The sequence below is a fragment of the Onychostoma macrolepis genome, chromosome 18 (assembly GCF_012432095.1).
Source record: "Onychostoma macrolepis isolate SWU-2019 chromosome 18, ASM1243209v1, whole genome shotgun sequence".
Classification (NCBI taxonomy): Eukaryota; Metazoa; Chordata; class Actinopteri; order Cypriniformes; family Cyprinidae; genus Onychostoma; species Onychostoma macrolepis.
In genome coordinates, this window is record NC_081172.1 from 6,525,038 (window position 1) to 6,546,796 (window position 21,759).

The following is a 21,759-nucleotide window of genomic DNA, read 5'->3' on the forward strand; positions in this document are numbered from 1 at the left end:
AACAGGTCTATTTTCTTTTCCTGCATTAATAGTTGAATATAGCCAAAGATTAAATCAACATCTGACCGTTGTTTTATTTTATTTATTTATTTTTTTGTCAGTGTTTTACATGGCTTAATATCCCTGGTTGTAAATTGGTGTGTGGTGTCACAGGATGCAGGCTGTTGTAAATGGCTCATTGATTTTCAGGCGAGTTGGACTCGAGGGACGTATCTGTCTCTTTGCTCTAGCCTATCGGCTTCTTCATTAGCGAAGGGCTGTCGATAACGGCATGTGTGTGAAGGTAGCCAGAGGCCCGCTGATGAGGGCTGGGCAAGAGCGATGGATGCTCGGCACACTCTGTTTGCTACCGAGTCGCAGCTGTCTGAGCACCTCTACATCCATATGCATCAAACGCTTCTCACTGAATATCACAGAACAGATACGATTACGCTGCATGGCATTGAGAGCGTGGGAAATGAACTGTGCACTGTATAGCTCCCGGGAAACTTTTCAGAAAATGAAAAGCATAGATTGCATGTCCTTGAACTTTTAGTGTTAATCGTGACATACAGCCGCAATAGAACTGGTATTGTACAATTTAAGATTATTTTAACATTACAGATAATATTTATTAGCATTTAAAGGGCACCTATTATGCAAAATCCATTTTTACATGGTGTTTGGACATAAATGTGTGTAATCCACCCACCCAAACCAAGTCAGTCTCACTAGGCCTGCCGTTTTGATTCTCACCGCAGTGTGACGTCACATATCGGAGGGCCGGGCCTCGGCGGCTGATTGACAGCCCTGCATTGCTATAGTTTCCACCCTCAGCGGTTACACTGTCCTTCATTTTCTCCATGCTCGAACAGATGTAACGTCAACAATGTGTTGCAAGCAATCCTGGTGCTCTGTTTTTGGATGTAAGACTGAACATAAGAGTCTTCATTTTCTACTAACATCTGGGCTGCTGAGGACGCTGTGGATTACTTTCATTTTTCAATGTAATGCGCCTCAAAATCTTCCTAAATACGTGTATCACTCCAGACTCCTTTGTGAATGTCATATCGTTAGTGCTTAGCGTTTTAACCGTATTTGTGTGCGTACATTAAGTACTATTTTTTTTTTAACTGATCAGCGCCGTGCGTGTGAGATTACTTCGTGCCATTCGTAGCGCGAGATTCGTTCGGTAGCGCCATCGCGTGGCTCGATCCATTGATCTGCGCACGAGCTCTGTAACATTGCGCTGTTTCGTCCCACTTTCAGTGTATTTGACTTCCCATATGTACGGCTGAACACTGGTTAGCTCGCTCTCAGTTACATTGCTTCTACCGGCTGTTTAGCCTGCAGATATGCAATGCAGAGAGACATATACGCGACGACGTCCTCTTCTGGAGACTGGGCGGGAATATGCAGATCATTTGCATTAAAGCCATACACTCCAAATCAGCTCGTTTTCAGACACACCCCAGAAATTACATTTTCCAGTTGTTATAATAAATTATCTGTGGGGAATTTTGGGCTGAAACTTCACAGACACATTCTGGGGACACCCAAGGCCAATATTACATCTCGTAAAAAGGGGCATAATAGGTGCCCTTTAAGCATTATAGATCATGCATTTGAATGCTAAACAAGACTAATTTGATTCAAAGATCTAAACAAGCATGTTTTTGGTATCATACCACACAGACTCTGGCTACTCTGGTGTAAACGGCTTTGTTTTAATTTATCCATCAGCAGGATAAATTATTAATAAATGCTGTAAAAGTGTCATTCATTGCTGGTTCATGGTTCCTAATCACTGAAAATAAATAAATAAATAAATAAATAAAATAATTGGTGTAGAAACTTTCACTTTGTAAAAATGTTCACTTTGTAATTATTTGTGAAAAAATTTCTAAGCAAATTGCACATTGAATTAAGCATGAAATTGTGATGTAGAAAGTACTTTTTTTGTACAATATATTCTAATAATCTTTATTTACAACTTTGAAAAATATTTTTTGCATGTATTAACAAATTAAACCTTGTTGCACCTTAATTATACCTTAAAGTATCACCAATTATTTTTCTCAACCACATGGCCTTATGAATATTATGAATTACATGTTTGAAAATTTGAATTTGTTAGATTCAGATTTGTGAAAAGACTCCTAAAAAACATTTAAAAAAAAAATTATATATAGTGACATAAACATACTAAAATGGTAAGTAGATAAAATATCAACCTAAAAATTGCATAATATGATATAATCTGTTAGCCATGCACTTTCAAAAAGTGAATAAACTTGAAAATGGAAAATGAAAAAGGTGGTTTGGTCAAATTGCACTGAGCTTTCTGACCCAAATTGCATGTTTGCCATGTCTATGTTATTATTGGCCAAGGGGTTTCTCCAGTCAGGCGTCCCACTAAACCATCTACCTAATGCTGGCTGCCGTGTTTAACGATTATGCCCCTTAAATAATGGAACCGGATGTAATGTCTTGGAGGTAATTGGATTGTTCCTCTCAGCTCCTCTGGGGCAAAGGAAAAACAGTGTTGAGATCCAGTCATGAATGCAACATTCTTGTCAGTCTGAATATCCCTGGGGAGAATCGCATTATTAAAGACACCTTTCTACCGGCTTCCATCACCATAATCACCTGCCGTCTCTGAATTGCCAGGTTATTTGAATATCCCATTTGCAATTTGTAAATAATTTTTTTGTTGACTGTAGTGGATAATCCTATTGTAACACTTCTTCTCGTGCTGCTTTCGCCCAATTCAGTGTTAATCCAGCACGCACACAGAATCCATATAAGACTTCAAAAAGCAGTCTTATTAAATTAACATGATAAAATGACATGGGAAAGTTATTCAGACTGATGCGATGATATTGTGCTTTTTGTGTGGTTTCCAGGGCTTGCTATGAAGTGTTCTGAGGAGGGTTTACTGCTTTTATTATTATTATTATTTTTTAACAGTTTTGCATTTCATTTTCAATTTAGTTTTTGTCAGTTTAAATAACAAAACAAATGTTTTTTTTTTTCTTTTCTTTTTAGACTAATTGAATTCAGACTTTTAAGATGAATGACTAAATCCATTGATTAAAATGTGCAAACTAAAGTTTCTGTCCTTTACGTATTTGTTATTTTATTTAAAATCTTAATTTAGCAAGTGTTTTTTACTTATAGTTATAGTTATTGATTATCATTATTATCATCATTATTAATAATGAAAACTATAATGCTTATAATAATAATAATAATAATAATAATCATTATTATTAATATTATTAATAATAAGAAGAAAGAATAATAATAATTTACAACTATAATAAAAAAAGTTATTAATAAAACTAATAAAACAACAATAATTAGTACTACTACTACTACTACTACTACTACTTACGGTGGCCGAGAGAGCTCAACACGCTGCAACTTCAGAAAACACATGCAAATAGAAAAAGCACCAGCAAATCAAGAAAACATCTTCATCAATTTGACAGCAGCTGCTGCAAATGCTCACAACACAACCAAATAAAGAATTTTATCTGCAGTGAGTTTCTTTATTTGTTTGTGTTGTGAGCATTTGCAGCGTGTGTGTTGTAAAATTGATTAATTTGCAGGTGTTTTTTTTCTATTTGCAGCGCGTTGGTTAATTGTATTAACCAAATTTAATTAAACAACAACAATAATGCATTTTTGTAATAATAATAATAATAATAATAGCAGTTTAAAATTAAAAATGTTCCAACTGAATTAATTTCCTGTACTGGATTTATTAATTAATTAATTAATTAAATTTAGCAAGAGTTTTTTTACTTAGTCATAATTACTGATTATTATTATTACTAATAATAATATAATGAAAACAACAGTGCATTTTAATTTTGTTATTATTAATAATAACAATATTCTATTATAATAAATAATGATTAATAACTAATAAAACAACAGCAGCAACAATTAGTACTACTACTACTACTACCACTACTAATAATAATTTTATTAAACAAAATCAGTAATGCATTTTTATAATAATATTAATAGCGTATTATTAATATTATGATATATTTAAATACAAATATTGTATTATGGTTTGTATTGTTTATTTATGAGTTTTCTTTTTCCATCACCTTACTGACTTTATTGCAAATAATTACACTTGAATGTCATTGCCTAAACGCCTGCCCGGGCATGGCAGCGCTTCATATTAGTGTGGGGGTTTGCCGCTGTAGTCCATCACCACAGGGCAGAGGACATCTTCATCTGTGAATAGACGTGCGCATCAGATCTTGAATCATTTATGAAGCTCGCCACTGCCCAGGAGAGCAGCACCAAACAGGATTTATGACCGACTGCCGTAACTCAATGACGATGCTCAGCCAAAGTCTCCCATTAGAAAGCAATATACCTCCGGCCTTGCTTAGTTTATAGCCTGTGTCGCTTCACAGTCTGTCTGGGCCTTTGTCCTGGAATAATGGACCAACTGTACTGTAAGGTCACCGGAGTGCATTCAGGTGACAGGAAGGTGAATTTTAGATTGTTTCCCGAGCATCTTATCGGGATGAGCTGATGAGAAAGCACGGTCTTTGTTGCTCGTTTTCGGTTTCCGTGCAGAATAAATGAGGCTGCCAGTTGCGCAGAGTGTTTGTGCAGCAGGTAGCTTTGCTTTCTGGAAGCAAATGAGAGGCTTAATGCGAATTGCGAAAAAGATGAATGTGCCCATGTGAGCTCAGGCCTCTGAGTGTCATTTGTTCTTTTGTCTTGCGTTTTCATGGCTAGAATAATCCAAGATTGATGGGAGTGATATTATAGCAGCGGTGAGTTCCCTCTCTCTCTCTCTCGCCACTCATTCAGAGATGTATTTGTTTCACCTTTATGCGATGCTGTGGTTTACAGTCCCGTCAAAGTCCCTTTATTCCAAACGGACAGGACCTGAGTTAGCCGACTCTGGTTTAGCATGAGGAAAGATCAACCTAAATCGCAAGGGGCAAACAAGTTTGAAAGGCGTGTTTGACTTGTTATTCCCTGTTGTTAGTAGGGTTGGGCCGATGCCATCGTCCATTGGCGATGGCTGATAGACATCGCGATGTTGAGCCAACACTGTAACCCCCCCCCAATACCCCCCGCAATCTGCCGCATCCCAATACCGTGTTTGGAAAGAAAATTACATGTTGACATGTACTACGGAACCCCTAAAGGGAATAAATACAAGATGGTAGGAAAATAATTATCTCGCAGTTATATCAATGGGTAATTATACTCTATTGTATATAATTGCGGGCATCAGGGAGCCGCTAGTATGCTTTGCATTGAAACTGCTTTTGAATGCACGATCGCTTTTTAGTTTCACTTTCACTTTCGAGATTCGCGATCGCGCATGAGTTACTCTGTTTATACTATGGAGTACTTACCACACATTTGACAAGATTAGATGTTTTTTCAGTGGTGCTGAGGATCTGCAAACCATTCGCCATTGTCCTCAGTCATCTCTCCTTACTCTGTTTATGTGGTAAGTGAAATTTTATGTACTGTAATGTAACAGGCAACCGTTAGTAATCGTTATGTGTTTCCCGTGTCTTTCTGAATATGGATTCACGCTTCGGGCACAGCCCTTAACTACCCCACCCCCACCCCCCGATATCATCGTCCGCTGCGTCGGGTGGTTCTTCGCCTCCACGTCGTGCATTCAAATCGTTTAATGCATAGCTAGCCGTTGATTATCCCGTTTATGCCATGGTCATTTCCCAGCATTCACATATTAAAGATGTTAACAATATTTGTGCTGCAATATTTGACTGGAACAATAAAAATGACGGTTCTTTTCGTCTGTATTACTATTCAACTGTAACTGTATGTTACTATGGTTACCAATGTTTATAGGAAGCACATTAATATAGAACGTGATTAAACTGACCCGGAACTACCTGTGCAGTTCAACAAATTTAATCAACACCTGCCAGCCAATCAGAATCGAGTATTCAGACAGAACATGGCATAATACAAACTACTGCTAATCTTTCTTTCTTAACATTTCATCTATATTTAGGTTTACTTTGAAGTTTTTAACTCTCCTTATACCTAAAACGTTACCCTACAGTTTTTCTGCCCAGCATGCGCTGGTTTTGTCTTCTTGAAATGCATCTCTAGTTTTCATATGTGACCATTTTTAAAAGACTTCAAAGACAGGAAACCAAATACTCCAAAAAAAAGAGAGAATTTAATTAAATTCTTCAGAAGAAGACTGTGAACAAAACTTGCTGCTTTCAAGGGTGATTTGAGGGTAGTTGCTAAGGTGCTCTCAGTGGTTGTTAGTGTGTTGCTATGCTGTTGCTAGGGTGTTTGGGGTGGTTACTTACTGGCTCAAGTTAAAAGAGTTTACCCTCAAGTCTTTGATATTCTGGTCTCTAGACATGGCTCAGGTCCCTCCTTCAATGCAAGTCAGAGGGATTTTTCACCTCTTTTATCATCTTCCAATTGGAAACCATAACCAGTCTAACGTCACACCTCTACTTAAAGGGATAGTTCACCCAAAAATGAATTCTATCATCATTTGCTCACCCTCAAATTGTTTCAAACCTGTATGAATTTCATTCTTCTGCTAAGCTACGGTGGCCGAGAGAGCTCAACGCGCTGCAAATAGAAAAAAAAACACCTGCAAATTAAGAAAACAACTTCATCAATTTGACAATGCACATGCTGCAAATGCTCACAATACAAACAAATAAAGAAATGCACTGCAAACAGAAAAAAAACACCTGCAAATTAAGAAAACAACTTCATCAATTTGACAATGCACGCGCTGCAAATGCTCACAACACAACCAAACAAAGAAACGTGCTGCAAATAAAATTCTTTATTTGGTTCTGTTGTGAACATTTGCAGTGCGTTTATTTATTTGTTTGTGTTGTGAGCATTTGCAGCACCTGCTGTCAAATTGATGAAGATGTTTTATTGCTTTGCTGGTGCTTTTTCTATCTGCATGTGTTTTCTGAAGTTGCAGCACGTTGAGCGATGTTTTGAAGAATGTGGGTAACCAAATAGTTTCTGGTCCCCATTTACTTCCATAGTATTTTTTTTTTTTCCAGAACTATGGAAGTCAATGGGGACCAGGTTTAATTACCCACATTCTTCAAAACTTCATCTTTTTTGAAAGATGAAACTCATACAAGTTTGGAAACATCTTGAGGGTGAATAAATGATGACATAATTCATTTTTGGGTTAACTATCCCTTTAAGCCACACAATTTGAGGTATCATTCATATCTATAACACAAATGTTCCACACATATGATAACATTTTCACTGATTTTTACCCTATCAGGACATTATATGCATGCGGTTTTTAATATGAGATTCACTAGTTATTCCAGTGAGCACTTTTTGACACTAACCAGTCTATAATTAAATGTTTTTTTCTTTTGCTCCACTTTTTTCCTGCTCTCTCTCTCCAGTCTGGCGAGATTAAAGTGGAGTAAAGGTATTGATGGACCTCCTGTGAGGTTATTGACTTACTCCACTGTGGTTACTGTAATCAGCTTGATGAATTGGAGGCGAGTGAAGTAGCAGCGGATGAACAAGCAAACCCGGCTGTAGTTTATTACTGGGACTGTCAGTTCTCAACACACCTACACACAAAGGTCATGATTTACAGAACACATTAGTTCTTGCAACACTTTGTGCCACTTTATTGCCTTTGCGTCACTAGAGCGGTTGTCATGAACGGTTTGGTCCGCCTGTTGAATCAAGTCTGCCTCAGACCTAAAGTGATTCCATTGACACTGAAGACTGGGATATGGCTGCTGAAATTCTGCTTTGCTATTACTGGAATAAATTACATTTTAAAAATAGATTTAAATAAAAAATGTTATTGTAAGATATCATAACATTATTGTCTTAACTGTGTTTTAATCAAATAATTGGACAATCTGTAAATTTTTTTTTTCCTTTTCCTTTTCTTTCTCTTTTTTTCCTTTTCTTTCTCTTGTTTTTTGTTTCTTTTTTTCTTGCCTTCCTTCACTTTTTTATTTTCTTTTTTGTTTTTATCCATTTCATTTTTCTTTCTCTTTTTTTCCTTCTTTTTTCAATTTTTTTCTTTTTTCCCTCTTCCCCCCCTTTTTTTATTGATGTCACTTGTAAATAGCGTTTGCGTGTTACCTGCAGTAATGGGTGTCTCCTGTGGTTTTTTTATTCGTTACATAGCCTAGGTGTCATCTGAAGATGATGTCTTCTTGCTGAGAGGCTGCAGAAATTAGAGTTCACATCAGTTCAACTCTCAACCTTTGCCTGCCTTTATTTTTGCCAGGAAACATCTGAATGAATGAAACTCTCACCCTCCGTCTTTCATTATCTCTATTGTACGTAATTGATTATTCTCTATAATGAGCAGCAGAAATACTTCAGTCTTAGTTTCCATTATGAACTCCATGAACCTTTACTCCTTGAGGACCTCTAATGACCACAGGCCACTAATGAGTCTCTCCTGGAAACGGTTGTTATGGCAGCAGCATGCCGTCGATGCCGTATAGATATATATCGACTTGTTTGCCACGCTGACGGTGTGTTATAATTGTAGTGTGTTTGCACGAGGAAGAGTGACTTGCTGTTTTGCATTTCTCTGATTATGCTGCCATATTTTAGGAGTAAGGTTAGTCTGAACGCAGTCTTACATATCCTGCTTAACAAGCGCTGGGTGCATGTGTAAATGTGTACGTGCTGGAGTGTGAAACAGTGTATTTTTAGTTTCTCCCAGACTGTGCAGAGGAGGTGCAGAGACTGCTGGATCTCAGCCCAGACTTCCAGCTTTGGAGTGTCTAATAATGTGTGCGAGTGCCCGTCTGTTTATAAGAACACCATCCATAGTGTCTGGATAGAAGGGCTTTTTTTTTCTCTGTGATGGGTGTCATTGTTGTAAAAGTTTTTGTTGAAACTGTGAGAGGTGTTGCAGACTGGAGCGAGTTGAATCTGAAATGCAGTCGTTAGCTCCCACCATACAAGCCCACATTTGCCGTCTTACAAAATTACACAACTTTTTGGGGTTCAGAAGTGGGGCATTGCACAATTATACAGTACTAAGTTCTAGATGAAGGGTTGGATTTCAGAGCAGTGGTGGCTTTATTGAGAGAGTATCTGATGATCTCAGGTATCTGTGTTGGTTGGCAGGTTTTGAGGTTTGATGGACCTGTTTATTTAAGGCAAATGCTGGGTTGGGAAGCTCACATTACTGAACATCAGCTTTAGCTAAGCCCCAAACCGGGAGACCTTTAAAGCAAATAAGGCTCATATGATTCCATCTTCTTGTCATATCATTTTCTTTGCTCTTTTAAAATAAGAGTTTGATGTATTATGTAGACAGGCTCTTTAAATTGCACAATCCGAAACTTCCTCCCTTGTCTAACTTGACCATTTTATTGAAACTAAGTTGCAGAAACATTTGCTTTACAAGTTGTAATATCACAACCATGCACATGCATATGACTGCCTGTGTTTACATGTTGACACTTGTTCAGTATTCAGAAACTCATCCTACGCTGATGAAAGACAGTGTGAGCATGTGGCCAGGTTTAAAAAAATAAAAAATAAAAATAGAAGTAGGACGTTTACATATAGTGGTGTTAAAGGTAGTGCAAAAATGTATAAAAACATTTAATTAAAATAAAATAAAAATTATAATTAATTAATTAATTATTTTAAAATGATGAATTTTTGTTGTATTTAATTTATTTTAGAATTTTGTATTAATTTACTTAGAGTAAATAAATAGCTTTTATTTTTGTTTAAAAATAAATGAATAATTGTATTTTAGTTTAATTTATTTTTAAATATATATATATATATATATATATATTTATGTATTTAATATAAACAACTGATTTTATTCATTTGTTTATTTAAGTGAAATTTATTATAACAATTCAGCATGACATACTAGATTGATTATTACACTCTGCAGGGCTGCAGAGTGTAATATTACACACTATTGTAAGTGATTGTGTCACGCTACATTATATAGAAAAATGTGTTTTGTTGCTGCTGAAGAATGTAGTCATTTAGTTTTTCTCAAAAAATTCCATATATTCTGCACAGCACTGAAAAGGATATTTTTTCTCTTGAGTTATACATTTGCTGATTTATGTTAACCATGGTCGTGTGTAACTGACAATAGTGCCAGAATTCTTCCTGTTCTGTCCAAGTTGTAAAAATCCCAACATATATTCTGAAATATTTTATGTGTCAAAGAGTGAGAACTCATGAATCCTCTTCTTTGTTCTGGAAATGTCACACCGTGTTACAGTAGCGTTTCCTTCAGGGAAGACTCTCAGTCTGCGTGTGTTGCGGGGGTTGAGCTGCAGAGAGCTCCGGGTGACAGAACAAAGACCTGAATGTTTCGTTCTATTCTGTTCTCTTCTGCCCTTTTCTTAAACAGAACCCACCATCCTGTCAGACCTCTTGCCCGCATGTTTGTTTGGTGTCACCTTTCGGGCCAGAACCAAGGCTGCTAGAACAGAATTGTTTTGTTTCTTCTTTATGAGAATTTAGAGATGATGTCTTGAGTTTTGGAACAATGCACACAGCAGTTCTATATTAGTTTCTATGTTACATGACTAGTATCTATCTCCATTTGCAGTTCATTTGTTCGGTTGTTTTGATCATTAAGGTCTGTGTATAGTCACACATTTAGTCTTTTTTTACATGTCCAAACTTTACATATCCAGTAGGGCTATATAATGTTGCTTTACAGTTGCATTTAATGTACTATCTCATTATCAGAGTTGCTTTGATCATGATCACAGATACTTTGATGCAGTGCTTAAACTAATTAAAATGATTTACTTTCTCTTGTTCTTTTTATAGACTTTGGCAACTGCAGCAGAGAATTTCCAAATGGAGCATCAATGGAAAGATGAATTTGAAGTAAGTGTTTCTACAAGTGTGTACTAAATATTTACAAGGTGCATATAGAGTTATTCTATTTGATTTAAGGTTTCAAATCAACTCAAGCCAGTTTTATTTGTATTGCCCTTTTAAAGGACATAAAGCGACTTTACAAGAATAGACGTTAAAGGGATAATGGAAATTCTGTCATGATTTACTCACATTTATGTTGTTTCAAACCAACACAGACGGTATTTTGAAGATCTTTGGGGTCTGAACAACAATTGACAAAGAATTTTTTTTTCACAATATTTCCCTTTCTGTGCTATATTGAAGAAAAGAAGGTCATATAGATTTGGAATGACTTAAGGGTGAATAAATGATGGTAGAATTTTCATTCCTTTATCAATCTTGCAAATCTAAATCCAAATTAATTCAAATAAACTCAGGGCTGGTTATTGTGAGGTTACTGGTTCACACAAGGAATTAGCCATTTACAATGAATCACCATGAGCAGCCAAATACTACACATTTCAAATAAAATAAATTGAATATGCCATGCATCACGCCTTTTTGGGATATTGTTTACATAAGACACATTATTGCATTCAAAAACAAATAGATCAAATAGAATGCAAGGGTTTCAAGACATAGACATTTGACTATTTTTAAACTGACATGCTCAAAAGCAGTGCGAGATGCAATGCAAAGGCCAAAGACATCTGTCTTAGTGCGTCTAGCTGTAGCGTGGTGCTTTAAAGGGCATGAATTTAAAGACTTTTCTGGTGGAGAATTTTACCGTGCAACAGTCATGGCATGCTCATTAAAACACTGCTGCTAAAAATATCAACATTAACTGCCCAATCTCCCTAATCAACTAGCTGGCTGCTGGACGACTAGTCAACCATCTCTACTCGTAAGTGATTTGTTACTATGCAACTATGGTGGTCTAAGTAACACGCATAAGAGCATGGTTCTGTGACCTTTCAGCCAATCAGATTGCTTATCCTGACGTAAAGAGATAGTTCACACAAAAAAAAAAAAAAAAGAAAAGTTGCTGAATATTTACTCACTCTCAGGCCATCTAGAATGTCAATGAGTTTATTTCTTCACGGGAACAGATTTAGATCACTTTCTCACTGATGGATCCTCTGCAGTAAATGGGTGCCGTCAGAATGAGAGTCCAAGCAGCTGACAAAATATCACAACACAACAACATGAGTCTAGCCCATCAGTTATATCATGTGAGGTAAAAAGCTGTGTGTTTGTAAGAAACATCCATCATTAAGGCGTTTTAAATTAATTATTTAAATGTTTTTTCTGGCCAAAATATGAGTCCACAATCCTTAGTAACCCTTCATCCATTTTTGTTTTTCCAAAAAAAAGTCCATCCCCCTGTTGCCCTCTCACATCAAAATCCAATTTATTGGTTTTGAACTGTTTTAGATTGTCAAACTGTGTTTGATCTGTGCATATTTCTCTCCTGATTCAGATGAGACAACTTTTTTTTTTTACTGCAGAAAGCAATATTATGTAGAGAGGACTTGTATTTTAGATGTAAATAATGGTTTGAAGTTAAAAATGTCTTAAGGTTGGATTTGTTTATTACAAACATGCAAAAACACCCCAAAACTATCCAACCTTTAAATATATAGTTCACCCAAAAATTAAAATTCTTTAATTATTCACTTACTCTTATGTTGTTCCAAACCTGCGTGACTTTTATCCCCTTCTCTGCAACATAAAAGAGGATATTTTGAGAAATACCTTAGTTTTTTTTTTTTTTGGTCCAAACAATAGAAATCAATTCATTCTTTAATAAACATTCTTCAAAATATATTCTTTAGCATTCCACAGATGAAAGTCAGTAATATGGGTTTGGAATGACATGAAGGTACATAAATAATGATAGATTTTTAATTTCTTAATACTTTAACAGTTGTATTCAGTTAAAAATAATAGCATTAGTTTGCATCCTGCACATTAAAATTTATTTAAGGCAATGGTAGGCATCTTAGATGACTTACTTGATCACAAGAATAAATTCTGAAGTGTTATGCAGATTTGTAATTAGATCATTCCAAATGAAGACTGCAGGCAGGAGATGCTTTTGAAATTGATAATACCTCCGCTCGGTTTCACTGCTAAATGCTTTGGTGTGTTAGACCTCTTCGTTTAGTTAAATGAAATCATGTGCCATTCAATTAAATGCAAACAAGTGAATAAATTGACAAATAAATAAATAATCTGATTGTACCAATGGCCAGAGTGTTTTTCCTCTGTGTGTATGTGAGTTTGTGTTTAAGTGAGGGAATGCGTTGCAGCTTAATGGATCTAATTTCACTTCCCACACTCCCTGCAGATGTCCGAAGATTTGATTTCACTGAATACACATTCTGCATTTCTCCCGCGGATTTATTTTTACTGTAGACACACACATGCACGCACACACACCCACCATATGCTGTGAATGACGAAAAATGCCTGACCCCAACAGCACTGAAGGCCCAGAGCGGTTTAACATCAGCAGGTTATCCTGACCACTTGCTGCAAAACCTGGCATGACCAAGCTTTATTTAGCTCTCCTTAATGCATTTCACACTTGCTATAAAGCAAATGTATGACAGTTCAGATCTGTGGAACATATGCTGTATGCATACTTGGCTTAGTACAGTGATACCGCCACTGATTTGCATGATGGGTAGGTTTTCTGAGGACAGATCACAGTCATACTGTAGGGGTTAAAAGATCTGGGCTGGTATTTTATTTTATTTTATTTTATTTTATTTTATTTTATTTTATTTTATTAATTTAATTTAATTTAATTTAATTTAATTTAATTTAATTTAATTTAATTTAATTTAATTTAATTTAATTTAATTTAATAATTTAATTTAATTTAATTTAATTTAATTTAATTTAATTTAATTTAATTTAATTTAATTTAATTATTTTTATTTAAAAAAAATTTCAGTGCTTAAGAGCTCACTAATGGGGAAGAATATTGTATGGTTTCAGGAGACATGAAATATAACCGAGGAGTTGTTTGGACCACTTTGATATCTTAATGGTGGTTTTACATCCTTGCCTGAAAAATGTTCCTTTCTTTTAATTATCATATTTTTTTTTATCTTTCTCTGCAGGAGGATGATATAGTTTACTTTAATGCCAAGGATAATGTGAGTATATAATTCAAGACTCTTCTGCACACAGACACGCTCAGCGTTTTTTTCCGAGCGCAGATACTATATCAAACATGAATACCGTGAGCTCTTCTGTCCAGTTATGATCATGCGTTAGTGAGCTTATGTGTGAGTTATTTCAGGCAGTCAAGATATGATGATAATATATCTTCTCAGTTGACACAGACTCGGCTGGCGGATACACACTCACTGTGTGCCATACATCTCAGCTGCCAATTAGGATGAGTCTGTGTAAAACACATGGTGGGAGCGTGTGCACTAGTGTGTAAAATACAAGACGGAAAGCAAAGCAGGAGGAACATATAGAGAAAATGAGGTTTTATTCATCAATGTGCAAAGCACTAGTTTGGAATAGATACAGTACCTGCAGTGCAAAGAATAATAAGATGATTATATTGATAGATTAATTGGCTAGAGATTTATTTTGAGATTGACATTTCAAATTGCATGTATTAATTTGAATAAAGGAGATTTCATTGGGATTTGATTAGTGACCAACTAATCTATCAGACAGGTTAAATAAAAATGAAGATTATATTTCATGCATATTTTGTGTAAAACAAATGTTCAGTGAATTATGGCAATGTTGTGTACATCTTGCATTTGTGCACAAACTAATATTAAAGGGATAGTTCACCCAAAAATGAAAATTGTTATTTACTCATCCACGTTGTTCAAAACCCATGACTTTTTCTTCTGTGGAACACAAAAGATTACTTAATTTTGTGAATGAATAGTTCTTTTGAGACTAATCTCTTCAGTGAATCAACCGCTATCCAGTTGACGGAGCCAGTCAGCTTGAGTTCTCAAATCTCTTACTGAATAAAGTTACAGTGGTTAATAGCTGACTAAAAGAGAAGAATATCATTGTAACTTTTAACTAATTTTGGTCTGTTGTCACACAAACTATTGTATGGCTTCAGGAGACATGAAATTTGATGTTTGAATTGTATGGACCTCTTATGATACCTTAATGGTGTTTTTATATCCTTTAATGATGCCTGAAAACTTCAGTCTCTTCATTCAATGTAGATCGTTTGAAATGAGTAATTGATAACAGAATTTTCTTCTTTTTTCCCCCCTGATTTTTCTGTGAATACACCATTGAAATAAGTATCTTATGCTAATCAAGCTTGCATTTATTTGATCAAAACACATTAAAAAACAGTAATTTTGTGAAATATTATTTAAATTTAAAATAAATATTTTAATAAAAACTTAATATATTTTAAAATGTCATTTATTTCTGTGTTGGCAAAGCTGAAATTTAATATGCTGATTTGGTGCTTAAGAAACATATCTCATTATTATCAGTGTTGAAAAGAGTTCCTCAATATGTTGCTGAAATGTTGATACATTTTTTTTTTTTTTTAGTGCTGGGCAATGATTAATCGCGATTAATTGCATCCAAAATAAAAGTTTTTGTTTATATAATATATATGTGTGTACTGTGTTTGTTTATTATGTATATATAAAGACACTCACATACAGTATATATTTTGAAAATATTTACATGTATATATTTATATTCATATAAGTTATATATAAATATATTTAATATATAAATATAACATATTTCTTCTTAAATATATACATGCATGCATACATAATATTTATACACAGTACACACACATATATTATGTACACAAACACTTTTTCATTTTGGATGCTATTAATCGCGATTAATCGTTGCCCAGTACATTTCTTTTTTTTTAATGAACAAAGTTCAGAAATTACAGCATTTAATTGAAATAATACCATACCAGAGTTGATTGCTGTTATTTCTCTTCCAGCTTGAAGCCAATGAAACAGAAGGGAGGAAAAACCGGATCAGACCTGAATTTAAAGAAGACCCGTCATTCAAAAACCGCCTCACCTCCTACAACCATACAGCAGTGCATATCCCCACGGACATATATGACGGCTGTAAGTAACTCCCCCACCCCCCACAGACACGCTTCCATAGCGCTCTGCCTGCTCCGCCGTAACATATTATCCACTGCTGGGAATTTGATGAGACGCTCTGCTGCTGATTGCTTTGGATGTCAGTTATAGAACGGAGTATAAGTGTGTCTTTGGAAGAGCTTTTGGCGGAGAATTATAGAATCCATTTGACAGCAAAGACTCTCTGGGGAAACTTTTGTTGAAATAAGTGCAGGTGCACTTGTTTGGATAAGCCCACGGTATGCATGTGCATCTATTTAAACTAAATTTCACAATGATTTTTAAGCGGGGATAGTAGGCTGGCCAAGCCATAGAGTCTCCGTTGGCCTGCTGGGATAGCGTCTGGCTCTTTGGTGTTAGACGGATCTTCCCTATTGACCTTGTCATACACACTCGCACACAAATGGAAGACAAATAAATTCAGGTAATTACTTTGGCCATTGTGCCCTTTGGTAAACAGAGTAGTGGGGTATTTGAAATGACATCAGGTCAGACAGATGTGCTCTGCGGTAAGCATAATGTTATATGGCGAATGAGTTTGCCTTCTTTTTAAATACAGAATACTGAATCACTTTAGAGATAAAGTGATGCTTCGGTCTCTTAGCGCTGTTTCCAAATCTTTCCAACACATGCTGACAGAGGTGGCTGCCCCTGTAATTTAAGAAGGGAGTTTCCTCGTCGCTTGTCTTGTAATTGTATACCATTTTATGCAATTATCTGTGAGTCATTTCCTAATCCTATATTGCCATTTCTAATTTTATGTGTGAGTCATTTAGGCTTTTTGGGTAGGGTTGTTTCATCTGGTTATCTGTGCTTGTGATCACAGATACTAAAATGTATTTGAAATAAATACATACATTTATATATTGATGTGCTTAATAAAAATACCCTGCAATTTTACTTTTGGTATACTAAACTGGTATACTTAAAGTCTGGAACAACTAATTTTGTGCTTAATGCACTTAAATTGTGCAGAAGTAGTGCTGAGGTCCAACTAAAGATATACCATTTTTTTTTTTTTTTTGTAAATAGAAGAGCCTGTTGGTTATTAATGTCTGTTAATTTTGTAATTTAAAGAAAATATTATTGGCAGCTAAAGACTAAGGGATTCCCACATATTCTGCAAAGTTATTCCTTCATATCCATATGCATTTTAATGGCTTAAATTGAGTTATTTCATGCATGGATACTGTTTGACAGCACTTCACCATCTAGCATTCTTAGCATCTCAAAAGGTTTAAAAATTAACACCAGGCAAGCCTTGCGTATGTGAAAATTGGCCTTGTCAAGTATATGAAACGGTGTTACGTGCCAGTGCAATACGGCTTATTGCAATTAGCAAATTGGAAATGCTTAAATTTATTTACACAAATATATAGTCTAAAAGCCGGGACACACAAAGCCGACTTCAAAGAACTAGTGGCAACGAAAGTCGACAGTGTTGTCACCTCGCGTTGGCAGCGTCGGACCAAAAAGTTGCACGTGAACACACACCGCACAGACTACAGCCGACTGCAAACTATACACGTGCGCTCTGTGCCTGCATGAGAGGAATTAGCTGTCTATATCAGTAGCTATCAATAATAAATAGTCGTCATTCAAAAGGAGAAACCGAAACAAAGATATACGAGATAAATGCATATATACAAAATGTGAACAAAGCAGCGCTTGCTTACCATTTTGAATATCAGTAATGTAGATAACTTTCATTATTTTAAGCGGCTCATGTTGTTATGAAAACATTCGCATATTAAAATGCTTGGGTAAGATCATGTAACGTCAAAAAACAGCCTTCTGTCTGTGTCGCCTTCAATTTACTTGCCCATTTTCATCACTTTCGCTTTGATACTCCTGCACTGACTCGTTCGCTAAACTGAACATCCAGCTCTCCCTGTCGCCGACAGTCCTGAAGGCTCCGATGCCAATTAAACATGTCAAATCGGGAAAACTTCCACCAACGTGAGACCGATGAGAGCCGACGAGTGGAACACACCAAACAAACTAACCCGACAGACACTCACGACGGCCGACCGTCGGCTTGGTGTGTCCCGGGTTTAATGTGCTACGTGTTACAGAGTGATATGCAGAACTGTATTCTTTTACATGCTAGCAGCTCATGGTTCTGTTATTTATGGAAGAAAAATAATGCCATATGTCTTTGAAACAAAAAAGCATGTTGAATAGCACTAACTGAAAAAATAATGCATTGCATTAACAGTGCTTGCATTTGAATGCCTTGTATTTCCAGTGCTTGCATTTTTAGGTCCTGAAATTTTATATGGTAATTTATGTAAGCTGTGAATATTTCAATTCAAAATATTTCACACACATTTTCATAATTAAAAATTCTATAATTCATATTCACCTTCCAGAATTCATTTCCAAAATATTCAATTTGTTTAAAAATACCATGTATAATATTCAACAGGCAAATTTCGGTTTTTCAAATTTTATTTCACTTTCCAAATTCGCTTCCACAAATTCAGTGGTTAAAATTCGGCAGAAAATTCACCATTGCACATCCGGGAGCTGCAGGAATAGCAGTAGAGCACCGATGCATGATCTCCAGCTGCTGTCAGTCTCTCACCAGCAGGTGGCGCAAGCAGCTGTTAATGAAGACCAAAGCAACAAGTGGATGAAGTCATTCATCCACAAAAGCTGATCTGCAGAAATGGAGCAAGCGCTAAGTAGAAGTTTTAATTGTCCGGGCCAGTATAAACATGTGGAAAAGCTGATCGTGTATTGTGTATGTTTAATTCAACATCTTCGCTGTTTCCCCGTAGCCTACATGGAAGCAACTTTCTCTACCACAAATGAGATTATAATGCTGTTTTACCCAACGCTGAAGTACAGAACTAACATTACATCTGAGGAAGACATATATTGCTTTAGGTTGCTTAGTTTCTGTAACTTTGTATCATGGCTTGTGTGACGCTGTGCTGTAAATACTGGGGTTCCCCTCATACATCACACTCCAGGATTCCCCAACGACGCGTAATGCGCCTCAGTGAACTAATACAGCGATACAAGACCTCAAATCTCAGAAAACGCTTTATTGATGATGCAAACTATATCGACAGTTAAGCAGATACAGAATATGAACGAACGTGCAAGGTTTCACTCTGTTTCCCTGTTGTTAAAGAAAACTCAGTGCACTAACGCAATGACATCTATTAAAAGACCAAACTCAGATCTTACTGATAATGCAAACTATATACAGGCAGATATGAACGCAAGTTACAGAAAGCGCAAAACTGCACGTTAAACATTTCCCATAAAGAAAACACTTAACGTGGTTTATTGCCTCAAGACAGTGATAATAAATGATTAAATTCGGCATCTAATTAATAAAATATATTACTGAAAATTATGTACATTTAAGCAGATTAGCCCAGAATATGAGCCCACAACCCACAAAGTTTCACCAAACCATTTTTTTTTCTCCCATAGAAAACCAAGTGTGGTAGTTTGAGGTTTGATATTCGCTGCATATTCGCCCAGGCTGCTTTAGGGACCATCTGCAAATTTACCTCACAGGACAAAACGAAGTCCAATAATTTATTCAAATTAATGTTTACAGTAAATGAATAATTTACTCAAACTGACTAAATATATGTTGCCAATAACTTGCCTTATACAATACTTTCCCGAAGTATGTTACTAGTGACCAGACTGACTTACTACAGTTGAAATGTTGCCAATATCTTCCGCACTGTATATACAGTATATAATTATTCTTAAGAAATTACTGTAATTCACAAATGTGAATAAGATTTTAAGCTATTGCAGATGATTTGCACAGAATAATGATTGATCTGGTCCTCAAACAAAGCTGTTATATGGCTTTGCAGAAGTCATATGGACTAGTTTTGCTAGGCCTCTTTACCCTTAAAGTTCATTGTATGGATGAGATGGTCAGGACAATTTGCAAAATAATTCTTTCTAAATGATAGTAGAATTCACATTTTTTGTGAACTATTCCTTTAAACTTTTATATTTTATAGTGGGCGAGAGGGAAAATAACCAAGTGACAGAAAGAGACATAGATGGAAGGCGAGAAGGGTAGAGCTATAATTGCTGTGGTCTTGGGTCTGACCTGACCTTGCGCCAGGAGGAAACATAGTACGTGTGTAGAATTGAGCTGGTGACAGACCCTCTCATACTCTGTGCTGAAACACAGTTGTGTGTGAGTAATGTCCAATATTACTGAAGTGTCTATATGTCCATTAATTCCAGAGGTTGTTGACTCTATGTAAGGCAGTGAGAACCTAGTGGCTTTTCTCTAGCGACTCTAAAAGCAAAGTTTGCACACATCAACCTCTATCAAACACTCAGAGACCACAAATAACCTGGACCCTCCAGCACACACACATAGACACAAAAATAACACAGATCTGTTGCTCCCGCCGGGGAGAAAATTGGATTTTCGTGGATAAAGTAGTACATCGTTTAGGGGTCGCTATAGAAGAGGGTGGGTGACCCCCCTCTGCCACAGTCAGCTAACATCAAGAATAACTTAACCATGATTAAGACAGACAACTCACAATGGGTGCTGGCCAATTTCCCCTCCTTCACATCCAAAAGGATTGATGTAATATAAGTGGAGGTTTAGGAAATAATCAATACTTTGGAGTATTGTTATATGTTACTGCTCATGGGAAAAAAATAAAAAAATAAAAAAATAATTGAAATATGAAAAAAAAAGTTTTTTTCATATTTGATGTTATTAGAAAAAATAACATTGACCATCAAACAGAGCATGGCTGTCAAAAGGCAAAATGTACTGTAGAGAGCATGTGAGCGGTGTGAATTTGATTTTAGTTTGTGTTTGATTGAAACAAACCGCACGTTTTTAAAAAGTTGTAGTGTTTGTGTTTCATCCTTCCATCAAAAAGGGCTAATGGGCTAATTTTAGTCTATAAAACATTTTAAACTTGTGTAGAAGTGTTGAACTTTGTGGCCAAAGATGTCCGGCAAATTGATATCTTCACCCCTTTATTCAAACAAGTTGGTATTATGTTGATGTGGGTTTTCTAAGCATATTGCATAGTGGTGTTTGGAGAGTGTATGTGCTTTGCCTATTAATTGTTTCATTTGTGATAACATGAGGAAACATGCTTAATGAGGAATGAGCATGAGAATGGCTGCTATTCAGATACAAGGGAGAACCAATGAAATATTAATAACTGATTATATTGTAGTCAATGTATACTGCTTTTTCTGGGAGCTTTTTGTTTTTCTATGTATTTTTTGCATTGTAAAATATAACCCATGTTCCATGATAACCTGTGGTTGCTTTTTTTGCCAAATCATTTTGACAGTTAAATACCTTAAGCAAGTTTAGTGTTTTCCTTTTCCCAGTATAACATGTTCTTCATATTTTAATGGTTTAATAAAACTTGCATGGGTGGATAGATAGATAGATAGATAGATGGATAGATGGGTAGATGGGTGGATTGATAGATATGGGGATATAGATGGGTAATGGATAATAGATGAAAGGATAGATATGTGGACAGATGGATGGATAAAATGCATAGAGATTAGTTATTATACAGTAGATCAATAGATGGATAGATAGACAAATTGGATAGATGGAGGGCTGATAGATGCATAGATGGGCAGGCAGATTAATAGATGGATAGACAGATAAATTGGATGGATGGATGTACAGATGGATTGATAGATGGACAGATAGATGAAGCGGTAGATGCATGGATGGGTAGTAGGGATGGAACGATACACCTACCTCCCAATTCGATACTAT

The 21,759-nt window shown here is 35.9% G+C and overlaps 1 protein-coding gene and 1 long non-coding RNA gene across 5 annotated transcripts in view; one reads left to right on the forward strand and one right to left on the reverse strand.

Moving 5' to 3' along the window:
• Positions 1 to 21,759, forward strand: part of LOC131524152 (voltage-dependent calcium channel subunit alpha-2/delta-1) — a 139,044-nt gene that overhangs the window by 42,118 nt on the left and 75,167 nt on the right. For 3 of the 4 annotated variants that reach the window (XM_058750945.1, XM_058750946.1, XM_058750944.1), the window contains exons 4-6: positions 10,825 to 10,884; positions 13,989 to 14,024; positions 15,842 to 15,974. In XM_058750945.1, the coding sequence (XP_058606928.1) occupies positions 10,825 to 10,884; positions 13,989 to 14,024; positions 15,842 to 15,974 (229 nt within the window). Of the gene's footprint in view, positions 1 to 6,996; positions 7,161 to 10,824; positions 10,885 to 13,988; positions 14,025 to 15,841; positions 15,975 to 21,759 lie in introns of those variants that run through there. The other variant, XM_058750947.1, reaches the window with a different exon arrangement.
• Positions 7,218 to 18,033, reverse strand: LOC131524155 (uncharacterized). The gene is made up of 5 exons (XR_009266931.1): positions 17,669 to 18,033; positions 15,812 to 15,884; positions 12,539 to 12,579; positions 11,919 to 12,036; positions 7,218 to 8,212 (listed from the first exon to the last, which is right to left on the reverse strand). It is a non-coding gene; the product is annotated as an uncharacterized LOC131524155 (long non-coding RNA).